At 47.5% G+C, this 24,496-nt stretch overlaps 1 protein-coding gene across 5 annotated transcripts in view; it reads right to left on the bottom strand.

The window, feature by feature from the left end:
* Positions 1 to 24,496, bottom strand: part of GSS (glutathione synthetase) — a 757,391-nt gene that overhangs the window by 478,186 nt on the left and 254,709 nt on the right. For all 5 annotated transcript variants that reach the window (XM_078652246.1, XM_078652247.1, XM_078652248.1 and 2 more), the window contains one exon: positions 12,322 to 12,461. In XM_078652246.1, the coding sequence (XP_078508372.1) occupies positions 12,322 to 12,461 (140 nt within the window). The remainder of the gene's footprint in view (positions 1 to 12,321; positions 12,462 to 24,496) is intronic.

The raw sequence follows: 24,496 nt of genomic DNA on the forward strand, positions 1-24,496 counted from the left end.
GGAGTGGAGAGTGCATAGGGAGTGGAGAGTGCATAGGGAGTGGAGAGTGCATAGGGAGTGGAGAGTGCATAGGGAGTGGAGAGTGCATAGGGAGTGGAGAGTGCATAGGGAGTGAAGAGTGCATAGGGAGTGGAGAGTGCATAGGGAGTGCAGAGTGGAGAGTGCATAGGGAGTGCAGAGTGCATAGGGAGTGCAGAGTGCATAGGGAGTGCAGAGTGCATAGGGAGTGCAGAGTGGAGAGTGCATAGGGAGTGCAGAGTGCATAGGGAGTGCAGAGTGGAGAGTGCATAGGGAGTGCAGAGTGCATAGGGAGTGGAGAGTGCATAGGGAGTGCAGAGTGCATAGGGAGTGCAGAGTGGATAGGGAGTGCAGAGTGGAGAGTGCATAGGGAGTGCAGAGTGCATAGGGAGTGCAGAGTGGAGAGTGCATAGGGAGTGGAGAGTGCATAGGGAGTGGAGAGTGCATAGGGAGTGGAGAGTGCATAGGGAGTGAAGAGTGCATAGGGAGTGCAGAGTGGAGAGTGCATAGGGAGTGAAGAGTGCATAGGGAGTGAAGAGTGCATAGGGAGTGCAGAGTGCATAGGGAGTGCAGAGTGCATAGGGAGTGCAGAGTGGAGAGTGCATAGGGAGTGCAGAGTGCATAGGGAGTGCAGAGTGCATAGGGAGTGCAGAGTGCATAGGGAGTGCAGAGTGCATAGGGAGTGCAGAGTGGATAGGGAGTGCAGAGTGGATAGGGAGTGCAGAGTGGATAGGGAGTGCAGAGTGGAGAGTGCATAGGGAGTGCACAGGGAGTGGAGAGTGCACAGGGAGTGGAGAGTGCATAGGGAGTGGAGAGTGCATAGGGAGTGGAGAGTGCATAGGGAGTGGAGAGTGCACAGGGAGTGGAGAGTGCATAGTGCATAGGGACTGCAGAGTAGGGAGTGCAGAGTGCATAGGGAGTGGAGAGTGCATAGGGAGTGGAGAGTGCATAGGGAGTGGAGAGTGCATAGGGAGTGCATAGGGAGTGGAGAGTGCATAGGGAGTGGAGAGTGCATAGGGAGTGGAGAGTGCATAGGGAGTGGAGAGTGCACAGGGAGTGGAGAGTGCATAGTGCATAGGGACTGCAGAGTGCATAGGGAGTGCAGAGTGGATAGGGAGTGGAGAGTGCATAGGGAGTGCAGAGTGGAGAGTGCATAGGGAGTGCAGAGTGGAGAGTGCATAGGGAGTGCAGAGTGGATAGAGAGTGGAGAGTGCATCCCCTCTACTTCTCTTCTATGGACACTTGTACTTCTTCTACTTCTCCACCAGCACAGTGTGTGTTTCCACTCGCCCGTGGCACTGGAGACTGAAGCACATCCTTCTTAGGGTGACAACCGTCTAGCTGGTCATTATGGACACTCTTTCCAGTTCTGTACTTTTATGTGATCACACTATGCATTATGGGGGGTGTAGTGTTGTTTTGATTCCATTAGAACACAGCTGAAAACAATGATTTGTAGATAAAAACTCTAGTCCCACTAAATCTTGGAAGTGCTTATTCACACACACACACATGCATGCACGCACATATGCAAACACACTCTCTCTCCCTCAACAGGTGCACTACCTCCTCACAAGCACGGACAGCAAGCGTCGCCTTAATGTGCCACCCCAGCACGGTTTAACCCCCTCAGCTGTCAATTGGCCGTCTGTCACGTGACATCTGCAGACCAGACTCTGAATTTCTTCAGTGAAATCCAGTAGGGTACAATAGGTCTTACATTTGCAAGAGATTAAGCTGTTGGCAATGTAAATGACAATGCCATTTATTTATCTGTTTTCAAAACCAACACATAAATAAAAAATTTGTCATTTACAATGCCAATAGCTCTAACTTTGGCAAAGGCGAAACCGTTGCATTGTAAATGCTTGTTCTGACATTTTTCTATTCCAAAGTGCAGCCTCGGGATGGAGAGAAATAAAAGGTTTTAAATATGAAAAATAAACAAATAACTAAATATAGCAAGCCCGAGTGGTGGTTGCAAAGTGGCCAGATTGCTTTTATTCACATCCAAACACATCAGCCTCACTTTACAGACTTTGCAGTGTAGCTCTACTTTAGTTTTCTCTTCTTTCTTTGAACAACATTGTTGTCCCCAGGTGGGGAAGTGCACCATTCCTGGATGTATTGCAATACCTGGTTCATGGGTGGATTGGAAAACAAAATGTGTATCATGGCTCTGTATTTATTGATGTGGTCTTTTTAAATTATACTGCTTACGTTTTCTATGGATATAAGCAATGGACATTGAAACGGTTCCCTTCAGGGCCCTGTAGTCATGTCCTTAACTTTTCAGGTAAAACCACTCGCTGATTTCTGAATAGTGAGTGAGAGATCGTTAAGGTAACCATGTTGTTTCTGCTACATTTCACATGCTTTACTTAATCTTGCATCCCCTATGAGTGTTTGCTTTTATCTTTTTATTTTTTTAGGCAGCATATTAGTCGTACCAAGTGCATAATTTGAATTGAGCCACATCCAAGGGTTTATAGCGGGCACAATTAGTTTGTAGCTGAAGGCAGTGCAAGTTTCTCTCAGTGGGGCAGTATGGTGTTCAGTAGGGGAGAGGATGTGGCACTATGGCCAGAGCTGTCAAATTTGGAACTGGGGAACCGGGTTCAGCCTTCATGACCAGTCCCCAAGACCACTCTCCTGAGGGAGCACATTCCCATGCTAGACCTTAGAAGACCTGATGTCTTAGCACAAGCAGGTGTACCATAGCTGTGTCAATTGTGGGTAACCTTGAAGGCCTGTCCACCACAATCCATACTGAAGTTCATCTCCAATCTTGCGGGCAGGCCTACGAAGCAGCACAGCCTAGAGCAACAGTGATCCAGTCACTGTGCCTCTGTCACTGAGGTCACATGAACCTTGAGCAGGTTAGGGCGGTGCGAACGGTGTGACCGCACTGAGTACCTATTTCAGGTGGGTGCCTAGTGTTTGCAAGTATATTATGGTTTAAAAAAAACTTCTGCCTCCTTCCTGGCCTCCAGCATTTTTCAGCAACAATAAAAATGTCATGATAACTTCGGTGATTAATGTTCTTCCTAGAGAGAGATCGGAGTTTTGTCTAGTACAAGGGTTGACTCCTGGAAAGGTAGCACAGAGGGTTAATGTGCCTGCTGAAAAGAACATGTACCATGCAGTTCACAAAGTGCTCATAATGTTAACTAGGTTAGTAGGTTACTGATTTTGTCAGAGAGATCCTTTTGTTACTTGCAGTTTATAAGTTAAAATCCTAACATAGAACAGTGAGCTATTAAACTATACTGCCTACTAGTATGGTCATGTGGCTTCTACACCTTGTAGTCCTTTGTCTTATGTAACATTTCCTGTACAGTGATTTACACACGTATAAATGATGGTCTCTGTGTAGTGTGTGCGATGTATAGTGCTCTGACACCATACACTGGCATGAGTGGTGCTATAAATCAAATTAAATGCATCTGAGAAAGTGTGTGGTTATGGAGACTTTAGGGGGACAGTTAAAGGGTGGTAGTGAGGGAGTCCGAGGCATAGGTGAAATAAAGGAAATAGAGCTGGAGACAGAAGGAAGGGACCTGTCTGAAAAAGAGAGTCATGGAGGGAAGAGAAAGATAGAGAGTAAGAGAAGTAATAGGTGTGTCGAAGGTCAACTAGTGCGACAACTGAACATCTGTCAAGAAAGTTACCTTGACAAAAGGAGGCACCTTCACAGAGAGCGTTGGAGCCCATAAGAGACGAGGAAGATGCACAGGTGACGGGCACGTCATAGTGGCAGTTAAAGACAGGGCAGGGGAGAGACATGAGACTTCAAAGTTAAAAGAGAGGAGAATGGGAACACTGCACATTGAGGGAGAAGAGATTACCCAAAGAAGGCAAAGTGGTAAAAACCAACAGAGGCAGGAGAAGGGTGTGTTGATGAAAGAAGCATGTTTAACTGGGAAACGACGACAACAGGAATAAGCATCCTAAATGCAGCATGAAGAAGGGCGATTATTTGATCAAATGTACGTTATGTCGAAGAGCACTCTGGGAGCTTTCATCAGTTCTCTGTGCTTCACTGCAGAATTTAAAGCATACATTTCAAATACGTGCAGTTAAAATCTCCCTGTCTGGAAGGGACCTGACCTTGCCCCATATAATTAATTACGAAAAGCACACTTACATTTAAAAGAAGCAATATCCGTCATTAAAAGGCTCCTTTGGATAGAGCTGCAGGCCCCGGTTTGGAGGCACCGACAGTCGTAGCCAGCCCCACTCCACACTCTCAGCAGCAGAGGGAATGCTAGTCTACTTATGGTACGCAGTTGTAACAGCGCCGGCAAATGGCCCAGGGAACTAGGAACGCCCACACTGCTGGAGCTGCAGAGTTTACCATGCGGCTCCTTGATGGGGTCAAGGACGAAATCAAGTATGGCATGGACCGCACCAACATCTTACCCCTCCAGCGATGCCAGGCAATGGTCTAGTAAAGGTAACCTAGACCCTAACGCAAGTAAAGACAATGCCCCCGAACACATTTAGGTCCTGAAGACCCCCAATTCCCTGGCCCCCAGTGCCATTACACTTGCTGAAGCTCTGATGGATATGCCCATCAAGATTAAAGCTAGACTAAAAGACGCCCACCTGTTCTGGCACTCAACCCTCCAGTCAGAGAGGTAGAGTTTTAGTCTTTCTTAGATCCCCACACATCCCAGCTCATGTGCAGGTGCACATTCCCCTCGTGGACTGGGAAAAAACTGCAGCAAGCTTGGGTTCAGCAGGACAGTGGCCAAGCTGCAAGAAGTTCTATTGCAGTCATTCAGGCAGGCCAACGTTGTAACGTCGGTGGTAGCCTCCAACTGAAGTAGCAGATTGGCTAAGGGAGATCTCTTGCCTTGTTTCCCGTCCAGGGAAGACCTGGCTTGGCCGTTCGGGCTGGACTGTTCCCATGAGGATCAGGGTCAGGACTGATTTGCAAATGGCTGGGTCTGAACTGGGGTGGTGAGGTGAGCTAAAGAATGATGATGGATTCAATTCAGATCTGTGACTGGGGTTGAGTCTCTGAAAAGTTTGAGCACTCCGTCCATCATCTCGTGTGTTTGCTTTATTTCCAGTAATGGACATTGGCAATCACTGATTAATACTGTGCCACAGATATACGTGTTCTCTTTTATAGTAATCAGGTGTCCTCTCATTCCAGATTTCCTTCCCTGCTGTACTCTTCCTGAAAACTCTTTCCCTAATCTGGTCATAATGACACTATTGAGGCCTTACATCAGAATTGGCACTGTCAGAAGGTGTGTTGAAATTACTGTAAAGCTCTCAGATGGTGGGTGATGCCTCAAAAAAAGTCAGATCATCAGGTACTGACCTGTTATGCTAGTTGTTTAAGCCACTGGCTTTTTGTAGGCTAAGGTACATGCCAGTGTAATGAGTGGGGAAAATGTTCTCAGCCTCTCTATCGTCCTCTTCATTATATGGAACATGCTCCACTCATTGGAGAACACTTAAGTCAGTGCGGAAGAGGGGCTCCACCCGCCTGAAATACTGTTGTACAGAGAGAGAGGGGCTGGAGGAGACTCGCCGTTAACCTGGTCCTAGGATTTCTGTGAAGACAACAAAGTTATAAATGGATTTCTTGAACTAATCTGATCCTCTGGTTATTTCATTGTGGAACATGGGGACTACGCTCCGCAACATCAACTCTGAACCAGTCAACAAAGACAGGGCAGGGACCAGACTGGAGCTGCTGAAACCTGAACAGATTAAAAAAAACTGGCAGGGTTGAAGTATGGTCAGAATGGGGTCAGTTGTTGGCATGGAAGGACCAACCAGAAGATGACCAACTGATGACCCTGACAGATACTTGGGGCCTAATGGAGTGCCATAAGAATCTCAAACCATTTTTAACAGCTGCAGGGTGGCGTCCTTGAAAGCTGCAATCTACTGTGGATTCAAGTATGGTTATTGATTTTGGGGCGCATTGGCTCCAAGATCAGAACTAGCTCTGAATCGGATGTCCAAACCAGGATGGGGACCCTTCTAAAAGAATTATGTCTGCAGCAAGTTCTTACATTTGCACTTGGACTTATCCTTCATGCTGGACTTAGGTAAGGTCAGTGAATGGGAAAGGGATCAAGAATCAACTCACAACTTGAAACAGGACTGGCCCGCTTCTTGTGTTCATCAGCGTAGAGTTAGGTTTCCTGCTCACTGATGGCTATCAAATATATCAAAAAATATTTTTTACAGGACGTGTTATGTTATGCTATAAGGGACTTATAAAGCACACGGCTACTCGATTGTTTGTCCAGGCGCTACAGATACGGGGGCTAACGGAGCACTAAACTTGCTAATATCGCACTATTGCTGGAATAGCCAGGTTTTCAGTAACTTGCTAAAAGGAAGACGATCCTGCACCTGTCTAAGCTCCAGGGGGAGGCTGTTCCAGAGTTTCACTGCTTATACCTGGAAGGAGCGACCTCCAATTTGAGCATGAAATGATTTTAGGATGCCGGCTAACTGGAGTGCCGCAGACCTCAGAGCATGACGTGGATAATAGAATTGAAGTCTCTTCCTGAGGTACGGGCCCCCAACCCATGAAGAGATTTAAAGGTCAGGACAATGGATTTGTATATAATCCTCTTGCGGATCGGTAGCCAGTGCATGGCTTTCAGGTAAGTAGACATCCATGCTTGATGGCACGGCACTAAAGGCAGAAGAAAAGCAAGTTTGAACCCTATTGTTTTAGGGTAAGGCATCCTTGCACACTGTTTTGAAAGTTTGGTATAAAAAAACTAAAATAACTTGGTAAAAGAACTGAGAAAAAGTAGGAGCAAAGCAATTGATCTGCACTGAAAACTTAGTGACCTAAGTGCACATGGTTGGCCGCTGTATGATGCATTGTGATATCCTGTGAGAAGCCAGGCGTATTACCATTAGATACCAATGGCACCACCAACTAACAAGCTAAAGCGCTTGCAGAACGATTTCCGGATTCAGTCTGGTAGCTAGCTGGTGAGAGTCACAAAGTGAAGAATCTACAATTAGAAATATACATCTGAGAGTAACAAATATTGTCGCTACACCTAAATTATTAGTTTAGATTAGGGGCTGCTCGAAAGACTCCGTTCCAGGCCGTCTCCTGGGACGTGATGATCTCTGCTGGGGTGGGACTCTGCCCCCCAGCATTCCTATGGTGGCAGGAGGAGCCGGAAGAGGCTGTCTCCATTAAACCACTCGAGCAGTCCCGCGTCGCGGGCTGCTCGAAAGACACTGTTCCTGGCCGTCTTCTGGGCCCCGAGGCTCTCTGCTGGGGTGGAACTCTGCCCCCCAGCATTCCTATGGTGGCAGGAGGAGCCGGAAGAGGCTGTCTCCATTAAACCACTCGAGCAGTCCTGCAGCGCGGGCTACTCGAAAGATTCTGTTCCTGGCCATCTCCTGGGCCGTGACGCTCTCTGATGGGTGGGACTCGGTCCCCCAGCATTCCTCTGGCGGCAGGAGGGGATTTTTTTTTGGTGTAATAGAAGCGACCCCTTGGGCAATGGTCGCTACCAAGGGGGGCAAATTAAGTTTATGTATTTTCTCCCCCCCCCACCCGCCCCCCCGGGACAGATCGGCCTATTTTTTAGGCCTATCTGCCTCCAAACACCACTAGGCAACAGGGTTTATTTTTTTCAACAGATGGAAGTGACCCTTTGGGCAAGGGTCACTTCCAAAGGGGGCAATTTTTTCTCTGCTGGTTTCTGCCTGAACACACAGAGACAGACCGGCCTGTATTCTTGACCTTTCTGCGCCCCCCCCCCCCCCAGAGGGGGGGTCCACAAGGCACCGGGGATTAATTATTTTCACAGATGAAAGCGACCCCTGGGGCTTCTAAAGGTGGTACATTTATCTCTGCAGGTTTCTGCCCACCCCGGGGGACAGATCGCCTGTTTTTTTTATGGGGGCAGAAAACCCAACTATGCACCAGGGTTTTTTTGGCCACGGGTCGCTTCCAAGCGGGGTGATTTTCTGCTGCCCACTTGCTGCAGGATTACTGCTCAGCAGATTGTTGATATGCTTTTTCAGCCTTTCCTTTGACAATGGTTCAGAGACTAACTTTGCATCTGAGGCAGAGGAGGGAGTGGAAGATTCTGCCAGTGGAATTCCTGTCCGAGAGGAATCATCAGATGATGAAGGCACTTTAAGTGCAGATGAAGTGCCTATTTTAGATAAGGACATTGATGTGCTGATTATGAAGCAAGACGCATCTGGCTGCAGCCTGGAGCTGCAAGGCTCCCCATTGGAAGAGATGATCTCTGGGTTGCCCCAGGCAAGGTGCAGCCAGCATTGCCTGACTTTGCTGGTGTCCCAGGGCGTAGAGGATACTGAAAACGTTTTGCTTATACATTTTTTTTCAGTTGTTTATGGACAATGTATTTTTTGGCAGAGATTGTTGAGCAGGCTAATTTGTATGCTGAACAGTATTTGAGGCAAAAGACACACAGATGATGGACGTAATGCAGAGCAAATCTGACATTCACCCCCAGTCAATAGATCTGGGTTAAAGCCATTGTTCTTTTTCTCCCCATGCCACCTCAGTTTAGACCCAACTATATGCAAATCAGTCTTGACCGGTTTCAGGGCATCACCCCTAATCAGCCAGGCTAGCTTGAATTCAGTGGCACAGTATTTGAGGGACAAAAGTGCCACACTTAGGCCCCTCTTTAGGGCTATCTGGTGGACTAACACACATCTGGAAGAGCTTAGGTTCTTGGATTCAACTTTTTTGATGGGCTTGATAAGGAAGCCATCAATGTCTTCATATTGATCTACTAGTCCCTTGATGGTGATGGCTATATTTTTGGCCATCATGTGTCACGATCGGTACTTGCTTCTGCTTCGGATGCTGCATTTTGTTGATAATGGTTTAGCGTTGCCACGAGAGGACCATGATTGAGACCGTCTATTTATGATTTAGTCTGTCATTGATCACTTTGTACATTTGAGGTTTGCAGGGTATTCTGGGTAGGAAAACGACTCCCCTGGCTGTATAGTTTTCAGAAATGGGTTAGGTAGGTTTCTCTAGATGGCTGCTGAGTCTGGGACTAAAAACGCAGGTGACCCCCTTGCAAAACCAGATTGTTTTGTGATAGGTAATTTTGAAGTCTCCACAATAAGTTTTGAACCTACCCTGCCACGGGTAATTGGCCCACCCACACAAGTGAGGTGGCATTTTTATCAGGAGACCTTGGGGAACGTTAGGTGGTAGAAAATTTGTGTCAGCCCAGTGATCCCACAACTTTTTGAGAAAAATTAGATTTTTTTCAGCTACATTTGAGGCTTGCAGGGGATTCTGGGTAGGAAAATGTTGGGGGATTCATACAAGCCATACCTCCCTGGACTAGCCCCTGCTGTCTAATTTTCAGAAATGTCTGGTTTGGGAAGGTTTCCCTAGATGGCTGCCGAGCCTGGAACCAAAAACACAGGTGACCCTCTTGCAAAACAAGGTTGGTTTGTGATAGATAAATATGATGTCTCCACAATACGTTTTGGGCCCTTCCCTGCTGCGGGCACCAGGCCTACCCTCACAACTGAGGTACCATTTTTATTGGGAGACTTTGAGAAATGTTGGGTGGGTAGAAGTTGGTGGATCCACACAGATTCCAGATCTGCAAATAAACACTGCTTCTCCACTCTATATTTTGCTCCAATTTCCTTGGTAACTATTTTTCACTCTTTATATTCTACCAAATGAATTGATATATACCTGGTACACAATGAAAAACTATGTCAAGACGCAGCTCAGTTTTTGGCTATGTGTTCCTTGGGTTCTTGGTGAACCTGCAAGTCCTATATATCCCCCGACCAGAAGGGTTTTGTAGACGTAACAGTAAATTGCTTTCAAAAACTTGCCATACTTAGAATTAGTTGCAGGTGAAAACGTTGCCACAAATGGCTGGGTTTTTTTTCAACTCAATTTCAATATCTTTTATTTTCAACTGTTAGTTTCTATAAACAAACCTTGGAGGATCTACACAAATGACCCCTTGCTGATTTCAGAATGTTGTCTACTTTTCAGAAATGTGTAGCTTGCCGGGATCCATTATTTCTTTCACATCCATTTCTAACACTAACTGGAAGGAGGTTGAAAGAACAGAAAATAGCACAAATAGTCCCAGTAAAATGGCAAAACTCTGTAGAAAATGTTGGATTTTCTGATAAAAGTCTGCCTGTCCCTGAAAACTAAGAAGATGGTGATTTAAGCACCACAAACACTTTGCTGATACCATTTGCAGGGAAAAAACAGATGCTTTTTTTCTGCAGTAGTTTACCCAATTTTCTGTTAAAAAACAGACACAATTTAGCTGCATTTTGACTAATTTCTGGGTCCCCTCTAGGGGAATCCACAAACCCTGTATACCTTAAGAATCCTCAGGGTGTTGGAAAAGAAGGAGGCAAATTTTACGTGGATACGTTATGTGGCCAAAAAGTTACAGGGGCCTAAGCGCAAACTACCCCAAATAACCAAAATATACTTAGCAAAATGGGAAAAAAGCCTAGCAACTAAGGGTTTAAAGCATTACCAGTATTTTCTTAAGTCAGTTATGAACTACTGTGACAACAACACCTTTGAACTATAGCAATAAATGGGGAAATCTTTGTTTATTAGAACAGTTGCTCTAAATAACGTATTATTGGGCTACATTTATTTTCATCATCAAGACATACATATTTATGCCGCTATAGTGTTATAAATGTGACACTATTTTGATCAAGTATAATAATAAACATTAATTTATTTATTACTGCAGTGCAAAAGTCAAATTAGAGTTTGTTGCCACAGTACAGCGAAACTGACGCGAAACACTTTAGTTCTTCACAGATTACATGTATCAATTACTTTACTCATGGAAGCAACTCTCAGTCAGAAGATCTCTTCAATGTAATTTTACCTTGTGGACCACATTTAAACCCTTGCATCCTGTTTTGGGAGCGTGGATGAGCGACTGCAGCGGGGTTAGGTGCAACCAAACTTCCACTGTTCATGGCTGAATGCAGTGTGCGATTGGGGCGTTGGCTGTGCGTTGCCTAGGAGGATTTGGTGCATGCTCAAGTTTAAATGTGCTATGTAGTACCACTTTTGATGTCGGTGATTGAGCATCATGACTCACTTGAGGCTTTGCCTCTTTTGGGACGTGGAGGTTTTAGAAGAGACTTATTTAGATGCTACCAGGAATGGTGATGTGTGGAGACACAGTATAGGAGGTGTGTAAAGTCTAGGGACTGGAGTTAGTGTCCGTGCTAAATTATATCAAGTTGTTTGCAGTTGCCCTGCAAAAGAGTCAGTAATTACAGTCTTTTGGTGGTGGAGGAGATTTTCTTTTTTAAATGTGTTCCTTCTGCTTTTAGCTATAGAGGACAGCTAGGTAATGTCAAGAGATTCAGGTCCAGTTTTAATTACTGAAAATAGGTTAATTCATGTACACCCATATAGGTGCCTCACAATTTAGAAGATCAGATTCCCAACACCACAGGCAAACATGTCGGAGGAATCTTGGATGAAATAAAAGTAGTTGCTATTGGGAACGCCTCATATTCAGATCCAGTTAGATTAAACTCAACTGATTAGAGGGTAGAAAAAGGTTTAGTCTACACTGGCATAGCAGGGGCAAGGGGTGGGGGGCGAAAGTCATCTGTTGACCCCCCCCCCTCCACACCAGGCAGCAAACGCAGGGACAGGTCTAGCTATGCCACTGTTTGTCTGGGATCTAAACTGTAGAATGCGTATCACATCAGAAGTAATCCAAAGACTGATGCAGTAAACCAATCTATGATATCAGATAAAATCAAATATTGTAAAGGACTATCCCAGGAAACTGGAACAGCAAGGACTAGAAGATTTCCACTCCAACAGGTCAGCCAAAGTCTTAAGGCAAAATGTCAACCAAAGTCAAGTATTGTAGAGGAGTGATCCAGAGGTAGCCAAAGCAAGTTGGAACTAGTGTATAACTAAGCTGACAGAGAATAGTTACACTCCAAAATGTCAGCCAACACAGAGATAACGACAGTCTCACCAACAGCAGGACTCAGAAAGGAATGGTTATTGAAATTATAGGATCTATGCGTGTAAAAAGGTGCAACAATATGTTGGTTAATAATGAACTGTGTGTTGTACTACAATGTGTCTCATTGTCAATCCAGGTTGAAAGGGTACAATACAGCTTTATTGTCACAGTGCATGTATTAAAAGCAAAACATCTTAGACAAGCATACAGTGCAACCACTATATTGTGACAAAGACCCTTTTAGTGATTCTCTAGTTATTCAATACACACATCACAGATATATCCGTACCTGTGTACTTCAGTGGTTCTTGATGCCAGGCCCCCAAAACTTGCAGCAATGGTGTTGATCTCAATTTGCTTCAGTGTTGTTGTACCGTCTAACTCACAATGGAACATATAATCAGAGCGATTGACTCCTAAGAATACAGACTGACACAAATAAAACACATGCTATAATTAGAAACCGATCTTGATCATATTACTCAAATTTCCCAACATATATACACTCTATTTAACCTGAAAAGAAAAGCAGGATGACCCTGAAGGGTTTTTCATGAAATATACAATAAAATGTTCCAATTTTGTTTTTTTACAGATTGTGATCCATATATTATATGGAGCTTTTGCTAAATTGCAAGATAATGAAAAACAAATCAGCAAGCATCGCAAAATGAAAAGAACATTTGTTTATTGTCTGCAAATTCCACCACCAACTTTTTTCAAAATCTAGATTCTCAGTAAAATTGGGATTATAAATTCAGAGCTTTCCAAAACAGTCCTCCGTTGAATGCAGGTTACTTGAACCTGTATCTATCATTTCCACCACACTGTGCTAAATTTCACCTAGCAATCGCCTGGGGTTCATCTTTACTTTGTATAACATAGTATTCAGCACATTTCTGCCCAACTCTACCTTTCCTCAAACACTTGTTAAATGGGTAAAATTCACCTCAGTTGAGGTGCCTTTAGTAACTCGGCTGCCTTGTGATTCTCTGACGCCCTATGTAACAATGTCCTTAACGTAACATTACAATAGGCCTACCCATAAGGAAGGTTCCATACTCCGTCTCATAATTTACAAAGATATCCTACTGGCTGTAAACACTAACCTGTGGCTCGGTCCTACCATTTCCAAATACCTTGTACTGTCCTCATTCCTCAAATCATGACAACTGAACAATCCTAAAAGAATTTGACTTTGGCCATTGACACCAAATACAGGGACATCAACAATCTAGCAGCAAGAATCACAAGAAAAAGTCTCCTCATCATCAAACTCAAAAATGTCAATGGCAGCAGTTTCATTGGGGATGTTTTGATGAATGCATGGTCTTTAGATAATACCGCAACTGTTTCTTTATTTAAACATTGATGAACTAACACGTCACTAAAGAAATCCAGAATTGTTTTACAAACAGGAAGAATTTCAATCCAAGGATATACACAATGTCAGAATAAAGATTTTAGAGAGGAGGAAGACAGAAAATGAAATTTTACAATTGGAAAAAAAACTAAAACTTGTGAAGAGCGATTATCTAACATTCTGAACTTTTTGCCTTTTTTTCACATTCATTAAGCTTCCCCTAACAATATCCTATTTTCCATCCCTGTGAAAATGATTCTAAGGAAAACAATGCATTTCTTGCTTGTTGTGCACTTTAGAATTATGTATAGAATTGTTCACTCCCAACCTTTAAATTAATCGCATTTGAAGTTACAAGACTCCACTGATAACCTTATTAATGCTCACATCTCTTTCGGAGTGCTTTACTGTAGTAAAACCTATTCAAGATGCTTTTCAATATTTCAATACAGTTTGCAATTAGAGGTTTATATGATACATTGTATTTGTAACATACTTACCAAAGTTTACATCAACTTTCATTTTTGTAATTCTTCTAACTCTAGGTAAATGGGATCTTTTAAAATGCATTACAATTATATTTACTGGTGTAAAATGATTTTATGTGTCAAATGTATTTTTATAATAAAGATAAACTTCCTTTCTCTCACTGCAGTGACACATTATCAGATATCATCAATAAAGTAACTCTCCTGAAATAAAAAAATAGGAATATAAAAAAGTAGTGCACCTGTTGAGCTAAAGATCTTATCATGACAGAGAATTCCCTGTTACACGAAAACCTCATTATCCTATTGTCCTTGTCACAGTAATTTCTTTTATGGTGGACCCCAACTCATCCAGGGCAGAAAAACAGGAAGTGTGTGTTTGTTGTAAGCTTACCCATTACCTGAGTATTACAAAAAACATCCTACACACAAAACATCATGAAAATGCCAATTCTGTGAAGGCTGGTAATCAGGATATGTGGGTGAGTTGTAATTACTGTGACAATGTCATTAGGGGCTAAGGATAACATTTAGTAGTAGGTAACCCGGCATGACCCAAACATCCCATTTGTTTGTCCCAGTCATTACTGTTGAGGATTACCCAAGCTAGGCTGGCTTTCACAACCAACCCATCATGGTACATCACACAACTGTGATTTAAATAGCGCAAAAACTCATAACTGAAAATGTTATACAGAAAACATTGTATTCAATACATTTTACCCAAACGATGTTCCCTCCAGTACACTCTCAATTCATTAGCACTTAATAAATGTGTGAGCCAGGGGGTGGCCCAGCTGGGAATGGAGTGAGACACTTGTCTCCATTGCTGCGCTCCAAACCGGCATAACTTAGCTACTCTCAGCACCCAATGGGAATAGTTCTGATGATTATTATAGCACACTAATTCTGGGAGATTTTAACACGCGCCCTTGTCCATAACTGTTTGACATCATTAGGGGAGGAGGCTGGTTTGCAGGGGCTAAACCACTTTGAACATTCGTCATCTGGTGGCTATTAGAATGTATTCTATCAGCACATAATCTACATTGCCTACAACAGTTAGATAATTCCTCTCCTGTAGCCACTTATATTGGACATGGACGTGAAAGTGTAATTGACCATATATTGGTATCCTCCTCGTTAACATCTGCCCTAGGAAATTTAGGAGTTACCCAGAGTCCGTTTAGTGATCACAACCCTTTGACACTGGATCTCCACCTACATGCTGTTTTTAAGGATATGACTGTCAGTCAACTTACTAATACTAACATAAATTTTAAAGATCAAGCATGCAGATTAAGATGGGACACGATCACTCCTGAAAGCTTTATGAATAATCTGCATACTACCTGTGCTCCAGAGTTTAAGGTGTGCCTAGTTCAGGAATTTCATGCCAGATCCATCCTGTATGCCTTTCAGCCAATTACCAAATGTGTTGCTTCTAACCTGTCAACCACGACTAAAGTAACACGCCCGAAGCTGAAAAGATGGTTTGATGATACCTGCACAACCACCCATAAGGAGCTTATGCAGGCTCTCAAGCAAAAACAGAGGGTGGCCTCTTTAGTTAAAAATAGCAGGAAGGCATATAGAACTGCAGTACTGATTAGGAAAAAACAACTGAGGGAGATGGCTTGGGAAGAGCTCAGTAATGCCAGTGTGCTGGCAAACAGTGCTAAATGTTGGTCTGTTATCAATAGCCCCTCCTTTGACGATACATCATGCACCAGTATAGATTGCTTAGTGCCTGCAGAGACATGGGTAAAGCATTTTTGTAAAATTTATAACGATGAAAACTTGGAGAATATGAAGAACTCCGTGGGACACATTGTTCTCGGATTAGTAGATTGCCCTCTTGTTTTTAATACAGACGAGGTCCATAAAGCCATCACCTCGACATCAGGAGGAAAAGCAGCATCCGGTCCCGATGGTGTACCGGCTGACCTCTACAAGGCAGATCTCAAATTTTGAGCTATGGTTTTAACCTACGTTTTTAATGCAGCCTGTAAGTTTGGTTTTCCACAGTCATGGGCAAAGGCAGTGATCATGCCCATTTTTGAAAAAAAGTTACCAGGGATGACCAAGCATGTTACAGCCCAATCTCGCTCCTTGATTTTTCGGCAAAAATTATGGTCTTGGAGCGCATAACTGCTTGGCTTGATAGTGCCAATATTGTATCGGACCTGCAGTATGGGTTTAGACCCGGGAGAGGGACCTTGGACCAGTGCCTTAAACTCCACCGGTTGATAGGAAAGTATACCATCGTCAGTGTGGGGGGGGGATCTGCACTTGGCTTTCATGGACCTCTCCTCGGCCTTTGATCTAGTTAATAGGTCCAAGCTATGGCTGGTCCTTCAAGAAGCGGGGCTAGACGATGATCTGATACGTTTTCTGGTGACTGCTCATGATAACACCACAGCGGCAGTCCGCTTTAATAAAGACGGCAGTCTGACTGATTCTTGGGTGGTCAAAAGAGGGGTGCGCCAGGGATGCATATTGGCGCCTTTGTTATTCAGTCTTTATATTAACAAACTAGGGCATTCCTTGACAAATTGTGGCAGAGATATACTGAGAGCAGGCACAAAAATGATCCCGGCACTTTTATATGCTGATGACGCGGTTTTAATATCCAGAACCACAACAGGGCTGCAATTGTTATTAAACTGTTTTATAGATTTTATGAATTCTTTGGATTAAAAAATCACATGCAATGACTATAGGTTCTAGGAAGGTAGCTAAAGCAAAATGTTACTGTAAGGGGATTGAGCTAACCAAGGTGTCTACTTTCCCATATCTTGGGGTGCTCTTTGATGATCAACGCTCATGGTGTGCACAACGCATGCTCAAAAAGAATGTTTTAGCTAGAGCGGCAGGGGAAACATTAGACTTCGCTAAAAGAATAGGTTCTAAGCCGCTCCCTGCGATTTTAAAGATTTATAACGCTAAGTGTATCCTGATGACTACCTATGGTAGTGACATTTGGGGCTACAAGGACACGACAGAAATACAAGAGGCAGAAAATAACTTCATGCGTAAACTACTTTCTGTCCCTGTATCTACCCCAATTTTTTACGTACACGAAGAGTTGGGAGCTGGTTATATTTCAGACTTGATTGCAGTTGTCCCACTTCTCCGCTGGATGAGAATTTGGGCTCAAACAACCCCAAGCTTAAGCCAATTAATAATTCAGGATTGCTTAGTACTGGATAACGCACTAAGCATCCAATGGCTTGAATATATTAAAGTTCAAACGGAGAAGTTAGGTTGCCCTGAATTGTTTACGTTCCCTACCCCTTTGACTAAGCCCGCTGTTAGAGCAGTTAAGTTGAAGTTTTTAGATAGATGTCAATGGGTAAGGGAGAATAAGGAACTAATTAAGCCCTCGGTGAGAAAGTATGTCACACTGAGCCTGGGGCAGCAGATGCAACCATACTTGACCTACATAAACAAAGCTTATCATCTCTTTGTTTTGACAAGATTCCGTTTAAATATGGTACCCTGGCTACTGGCCTTTCCAATAGGTTATTTTAAATCAAACTCACCAATTAGGTGCATATGTGACAACTTCTCAGAGCAAGATACTCTACATATTATGTTATTTTGTTCCCATTATGATCACCTATGCAGAAAGTACATCCTCCTGCTGGTAAGGGATCAAAACCTTGTTCAAGTGGGGAGGGCGTAGTCTGCAGCCGAGGAAGATGGCCGCACACTGAGCGAGTCATATCCTTACCATACACCCCTAATCTGGCATCATCCGTACATCCTGGTGACACCCGCCGCTGTCGGAGGAGGCAATGCGGTGGCTGGCCGTGTCAATTGGCAGCGAGATCTCCGTTTTCAGCTCCGCTGGGGACTGCGGACACCCGCGGTTTGTGGGCCAGGAGACGACAAGATGGCGACTGTGGCGGCGGAGCTCGGAGTTTGAGAGCCCGTGTCGCAAGTGAGCCGGGAGGTGGCGGTTACTAGTGGGAGTGTGCCTGCTCTTCCAATCCTGAGCGCGGTGAGTGCCGCGGCGGTGCCCGCGTGGAAGATCCGACACCCGGCGGGGTGGCTTGGAGGGAGGCGGTAAGACGGCGGGGAGCAGCGGGACATCGACCACTACGACGCCTGGAGAGGTGCGGCTACTCCCGCACGGACCCCAGCAGTGGCTGTGACTGTTGGGGGTGAGCTGACTTCGCCCCTGCCACGAAGCGCAGGCCGATTGCGGCACGGCCCTATCTGTAGGGCCCCCAGAGACACTGCGGGGCTGAGTCTGCACGCCGGGAGGACCCCGGCATCTACCAGGCATGGATTGCGGGGGATGTGCCCCCCCCCCTCAAAGACCAGCACACGTCGGTGTGGTGCTAGGCAGCATTGGGCTGACCGGAAAAGACTTGAGGCTGGTAGCTTGGCGGGGCCTCATGCGCTTCATCAGAGGGCCCCATGAAGTAAATGAGACTGGACTGACCGGGGCTGCGGCGGTGTGAGTGGGGCCTGCAACACGCGATTGGCGGCTTGCGGACTGTGCAGTGCCAAGCGTGTGAGCCTGGGCCCTGGTGCGACCCTGAGAGTGGGTGTTCGAGCGGCCTGGTCGGGGCCCGGTGGATAGAGCTGCATAAGTGGGCTCCACAACTGCAGAGAGGGCCCGCGGTGGGTGTCCTTCTGCTATTGGGGTGTCAGCCAAGCGGGGCCTGGCGGAGAGACCAGGGTGCGGGCCGTGGAGTGGAGCCCGGCTGGAGACAGAGAGTGGCGCGGTGAGTGACTGCACTATGGGCCACAACCGCCAGTTAACTCAGAGACAAATGAATTCAATGGATAATTACACCGTCAGTGTGGGCAGAGAGGAGGCCACGCGGAGTGAACGCATGCAGATCGGGGCGGTGGGGGGGGGGCGGACCCCTTGCTTAAGGACATCATGCTTGCTATTCAACAGATGCCCTGAAGTACATGAGGGGTACTATGGAGCCCAAACTTGACTCAGTGACGGAAGAGGTCAACCTGCTGCGGGCCGACTTTAGTAAAATGTCGGACAAGATGTCGGAAGCGTAGAGTGATATAGGCAGCCTACAATCAAAGACGAAACGGCTCGAGGAGCAGGTTGCCGCGCTCACGGAGAATAAGCCCGACATCGCCGCCCGCCTCGAGGATCAGGAGAGACGGGCGAGGCGCAACAATGTCCGAATCGTGGGGGGCCCGGAGGGAATCGAGGGCCCCTCAATGGACTACTTTGTGGAGGACCTGATACTCAACCATCTCAAGCTGAAGCGCCTCTCTAATTTCTTCTCGGTGGAGCGCGCCCACCGTGCGCTGGGGGAAGGCTGAAGCCGGGAGCCTCCCCGCGTACCATCATAGCGCGGATCCTGAACTATCGCGACCGCGACGCCATCCTGCAGGCATCAAGGGTGTCCAGTGATCTGCGGCTCGAGAATGCCACCGTCCGTTTCTTCCCGTACTTCACTTTGCAAGTGCAGAGTCCAGCACAGGTCATTCGATGGAGTGAAACAAGCCATTAGGCATCATGAAGTGAAGTATATGATGCTGTTTCCGGCACGCCTAAAGGTCATTGATGTGGAGAAGGCATATTTCTTTGATTCACCGGAGGATGCGAGCGACTGGATGGAGGGATGGCGGACCGTGGGCCGCCGACTGGCACTACCCCGTCACAGGATCTTCCTCGGGCAGGACATTCTCCTCTAAAGTGATAGAAATGAGCAGCATCGTGTGAGAGGGGCCTGGTCACTGAAGGTAAGAGAGCGGCGTGCCCAGGGGGTCTCGGCCTCTGGATGTCTGAGGGGTATGGGGCTGAAGATCCGTGGAGGACTGCTACTTTGGAGGCCTCAGACTGTTGCTGAGCCATATGACGGTATTCCAGTGACTCTGGCGCAGGGTTTAAAGTTGCGGGAGGTGGGGGGGGGTTGTCTTGCAGAACTTTCCAGAGGGATGTGTACTCCGTTTCTACATAATGACTTCTTCGGCGGCTGCAGCCTCTTGTTCCCTGATTGTTTGTTTGTGGGGTTATGGGGCGACAGGCACTTTGCGTATTACGATGGTGGGTGGTTGGGGGCCACTGGGCAGGGAGGCAGGGTGGGGGTGTGGTTAGGAGGGAGGGGAGGGTTGTTGTGTGAATATTTCTGTTTTGCTCCAGGTGTGCGCGTATGGCAGCTATATTGGGTGGTCCTTGGGCTCCAGCAGGAGATTGATGGGGGCCCTGAGCACGTCAGCGCCTTGTTCTTCAATGGGTGATCAATCAAGATTGAGAATTTGGTCATGGAATGTTAATGGGCTGGGCAATAAAATAAAGCGCACACTCATCCTGCAGTATTTGAAACGCCACTTCCCAGACATAGTTCTCCAGCAGGAGACTCACCTGAGAGGAAATACTTGTAAGGCACTGGACCGGTTCGGTTACAAGCTACTGGCCCACTCCGGGTTTTCATCAGGCTCTAGGGGGGTGGGAATTCTAATCCGCACAGACTTCCCACTGATAGTCACGGGCAAATGGGAGGCGGAATCGAGCTGTTTGGCGACACTGGCGGCCAAATGGGAGGGTCGCGCACTACTGTTGATCTCCTGCTACATTCCACCGGGTCTGCATGCCTCGTCATACACAAAATTGGGGTCCCACTTAGAGGAGTTTCCAGGGGGTACTTTCATACTAGGTGGCGACACCAATGCAGTTATGCACTCAGATCTGGACCGCTCGGGGGAGGGATAGGGCCATAGGGGGGAGGCGGGCTTGAGTGGTTTTACCTCTGCCTTGGGCCTCACGGACATCTGGCGGGCACATCACCCCACACAAAGGCAGTATACTTTGTACTCGGCCAGGCAAAGATCCTTCTCCAGAATAGACCATCTCTTTGCCAGAGTGGATCAGTTGGGTGACTTTATGGACTCGTGTATTCTGGCCGGGGGATATCAATTCACTCGCCGGTGGAGGTCACTCTCAGGGGGGCAGTTACGATAAAAATGGCCTATCCGCAGATAGACACGTGGTACCTCAAAGACGATTCTATAGTGGACAAACTGCGGGAGGGCTCCCAGCTCTACTTCGAGGAAAATCAGGGCTCGGTCGATTCCCAGGTGATACTCTGGGAAGCATTCAAGGCCGTCCTGCGGGGTCAGGCCCAGGAGTTGATTGGTGTGAAGAGGAAGGAAGAGACGCTCCAGATGATGCAGCTGGAGAGGGAGGTGGAGGAGTTGGAGAGAGGTGTTGGGGGACCCCATCGACGGAGCATGGCCATGAGTTGGCCCTCAAGCAGCGAGAGTTTCGGTCACTGGCAGAGGGTGAGGCGCGGGCCTATTCCCTTGCCGTACAACACCAGTTATACGATGCCGGGGACAAGAGTATGAAGCTGCTGGCATGGTTGGAACGCCGGGATGAGGAGCGATCCTGGGTCGCGGAGGTACGCGATGAGGCGGGAACCCTGGTGTCGGCAGGGGTGGACATAGCGGAGGCATTCGCCTCATACTACGAGGCGGTGTACACCCCGGTATGCACCAGGACCGAATCTGATTGCGCGGAGTTCCTGCGGGACTTCGCTTTTCCCATGCCGACGGGGGAGCAGACTGATAGCCTGGAGAGGGACCTCACAGTCCTGGAATTGAGTGAAGCCCTTAACGCGCTTAAAGCTGGGAAGACGCAGGGGCCGAACAGGCTCCCAGTGGAAATTTACAAACGACAGGCCAGTATAGTGACTGAACCCATGAGGCGCATGTTCCTTGAGGCACAGCAGGCTGGGGTACTGCCACCGGACCAGCTGGAGGCCACGATAGTGGTCATCCACAAGCCGGGGAAGCCGGCGGACTGCTGCTCCTCTTACCAACTGATATCGCTCATCAACGTGGAGGCCAAGGTCTTGGCTAAAGCCTTAGCGACGCGACTGCTCACAGTCCTGCCGGAACTGGTACATGTTGACCAGTCGGGATTTATGCCTCATAGAAGTACACGGCACAATCTGCGTAGGCTTTATGGTGTAATGTACATGACGGAGGGTGAGGAAGATACTCAAACGGCATTGATGGCGCTGGACGCCTCAATGGCCTTTGACAGTATCAAATGGCCCTATTTATTTATGGTCCTGCAGAGTTTGGTGTTTGGGTGCGCCTGCTGTATGAAAGACCGGTGGCAAGGGTGAGGTTTCAACGGAGTACTGTCCCGGGTGTTCCCCTTGCGGCGTGGTACAAGGCAGGGGTGCCCACTGTCCCCTTTCCTGTTCGCCCTGGCGCTGGAGCCATTGGCCCACTGGATTAGGAGAGAACGGTCCTTCTGGGGCTTGTCGCTTACGGATGACTGGGAAGAGCGTATCTCGTTATACTCCGACGATATTGTCCTCAATATGGCCAAACCCGACCACTCCATGGCGCAGGCGCTTCACCTTTTTGAATTATTTGGCAGCTAGTCTGGCAACAGGATCAATTAGTCCAAGTCACTGATTTACCCCTTCTTGGGGGCCCCCCACGGGTCCCATCGAGATGTCCGGCTGTGGTTGTCACTGAGGGCTTTAAATACCTCGGAGTGTACGTTACGAGGGACAGGACGGAGTTCTTCGTCAGGAATCTGGAGCCGCTTCTGGTGAGATTGGCGTCCGACGTTGCACACTGGCGGGCCCTGCTCCTCACCTTGATGGGGCGCGCCACGCTATTTAAGATGTTGGCATTGCCGCGCCTCCTGTACATCCTACAAAAACCGCCTTACCCGGTGCCAGACGGGATGTTCCGGCGCATATCCCTGGCCGTGAGGACGTTGCTATGGGACGGGGGCAACCAGAGAATTGCATTGACAAAGCTTACTAGGGGGGTGTATGATGGGGGGCTGGCCCTACCGGACGTTCGGCTGTATTATTGGGCATCTCAGCTTCAGGTCATCAACGATTGGGTCTACGCGGCGGACTCGGAACCGGATTACAGGTTGGATAGATACGTCATGCTGGAGGGTGGTTGTGAGCCTCTTCTCTACTCAAAGAAGCTCCGGAGGGATTTGCCCTCGCACACAAGAGTAGTACTGCAGTGCTGGAAGGAGGTTAACAGGTTCCTTGGTTGGGCTAACGCCGTAACCAGCAGAACCCCGCTTTGGTGTGGTGACCAGTTACCGGAGGTAAGGAGGCTCACTGGATTTAAGGGCTGGAAATTGATTGGGCATGACGTATCTATCCAACCTGCAATCCGGTCCCTCAAATCATTGGAGTTGCATTGGACAGTTTGTGGATCTTTAGACGGTGGATCCATCTGGGGTTTTGAGCGGACAGCAGATCAAGATAAGACAATTCAGTGTGGATTTCATGTGCAAATTTGGTTGTTTTCTGTGCTACAGTGCTTTTACCCTCACTGTTGTTCTTTTGTGTAAGGGGGTGTTCGGACCCTATATGTTGAACCTTCGGGTTTGGGAGTTGGGGCTTCGGGGGGGGGAGGAGGGGGGGCCTGTAGGGGCGGAGTTGGGGTTGGGAGTGGGATTGCGGGAGGGAACCAGGGTGCCGGGGGGTTCTGTGGGGCCGGGATGCTCATTGCGTCTTCATCGGATCCGACAATGTTATTGCATTCATATAGCGCACGGATCACCTGACCTCCTATGTAAGACTCTAGTTTGAAGGTATTAACCCTTAATGTGAAGGGCTTGAACAACCCTGTTAAGCGGAGGGGCATGATCTCGTACCTGGAGAATTCGGGGGCCGACATTTGTTTATTACAGGAAACCCATCTCCTGCCTAAAGACTGCCACAGAATGCGCTCACGTGCCTTCCCCCAGCAGTTCTTTTCACCTCTCCCAGCGAAAAAGGCAGGGGTGGCTATTCTGGTGTCCAGGCGCTTCCGGGGCAGTGTGGGAGATAAGATGGGGGAGATCAGGGGCAGGCTGTTAGCATACACCTTTTTAGTGGGGGGCCAGCGCTTCACGATCGTCTCCTCTACTCCCCAAATTCGGAACAGGAAGTCTTTTTAAAAGGCGCCATCTCCGAATCTCTTCAATCCTCCACTTCCCTCGTGCTCATTGGGGGGGACCTCGATCTAGTGATGGACACAAATATGGACAGGTCGGGGCACCGCTATGGGGACACAGGCGCCATTATGGCTGCCGGTAGGGAATGGCTACATGAGAGGGGCCTGGTATATCTATGGAGTGCTACACATCCCAACACATCGCACTTCACGTTTTACTCCTACGTACAACGCACATATGCCAGGCTAGATCACTACTTAGGTTCCTCTGAACTACTTGCCACCCTCAGTGACGTGTGCATTGTACCAGCGGCCCTGTCTGATAACGAAGCGGTTGAGTTGACGCTCCAGGTCCCAAAATCCACCCCCCCCCCCGGATCGTGGCGATTGCGCGAAACCCTCTTACAACGACCGGACGTCGCCAAGCAGCTTCACGCGTGCCTCACTGAGTATCTGGCTATTAATGACACCCCCGAGACATCGGTGTCGGCCCTTTGGGGGGCCCTGAAAGCGGTGGCCCGTGGCGAACTTATTGTGATTGCAGCGGCAGAGGCCAAGGTCCGCAAAGCAAAAAGGGATGAACTCACTGCTCAGGTCTCTGAACTGGAGAGGGTTCATAGCCGCACCGGTGCTCGACGGGTCTGGAGTCAGCTGAAGGCCGCCAGAGCCCAGTTAGCTAGCCTAGATACAGATAGGGC

The sequence above is a fragment of the Lissotriton helveticus genome, chromosome 7, assembly GCF_964261635.1.
Source record: "Lissotriton helveticus chromosome 7, aLisHel1.1, whole genome shotgun sequence".
Taxonomy (NCBI): Eukaryota; Metazoa; Chordata; class Amphibia; order Caudata; family Salamandridae; genus Lissotriton; species Lissotriton helveticus.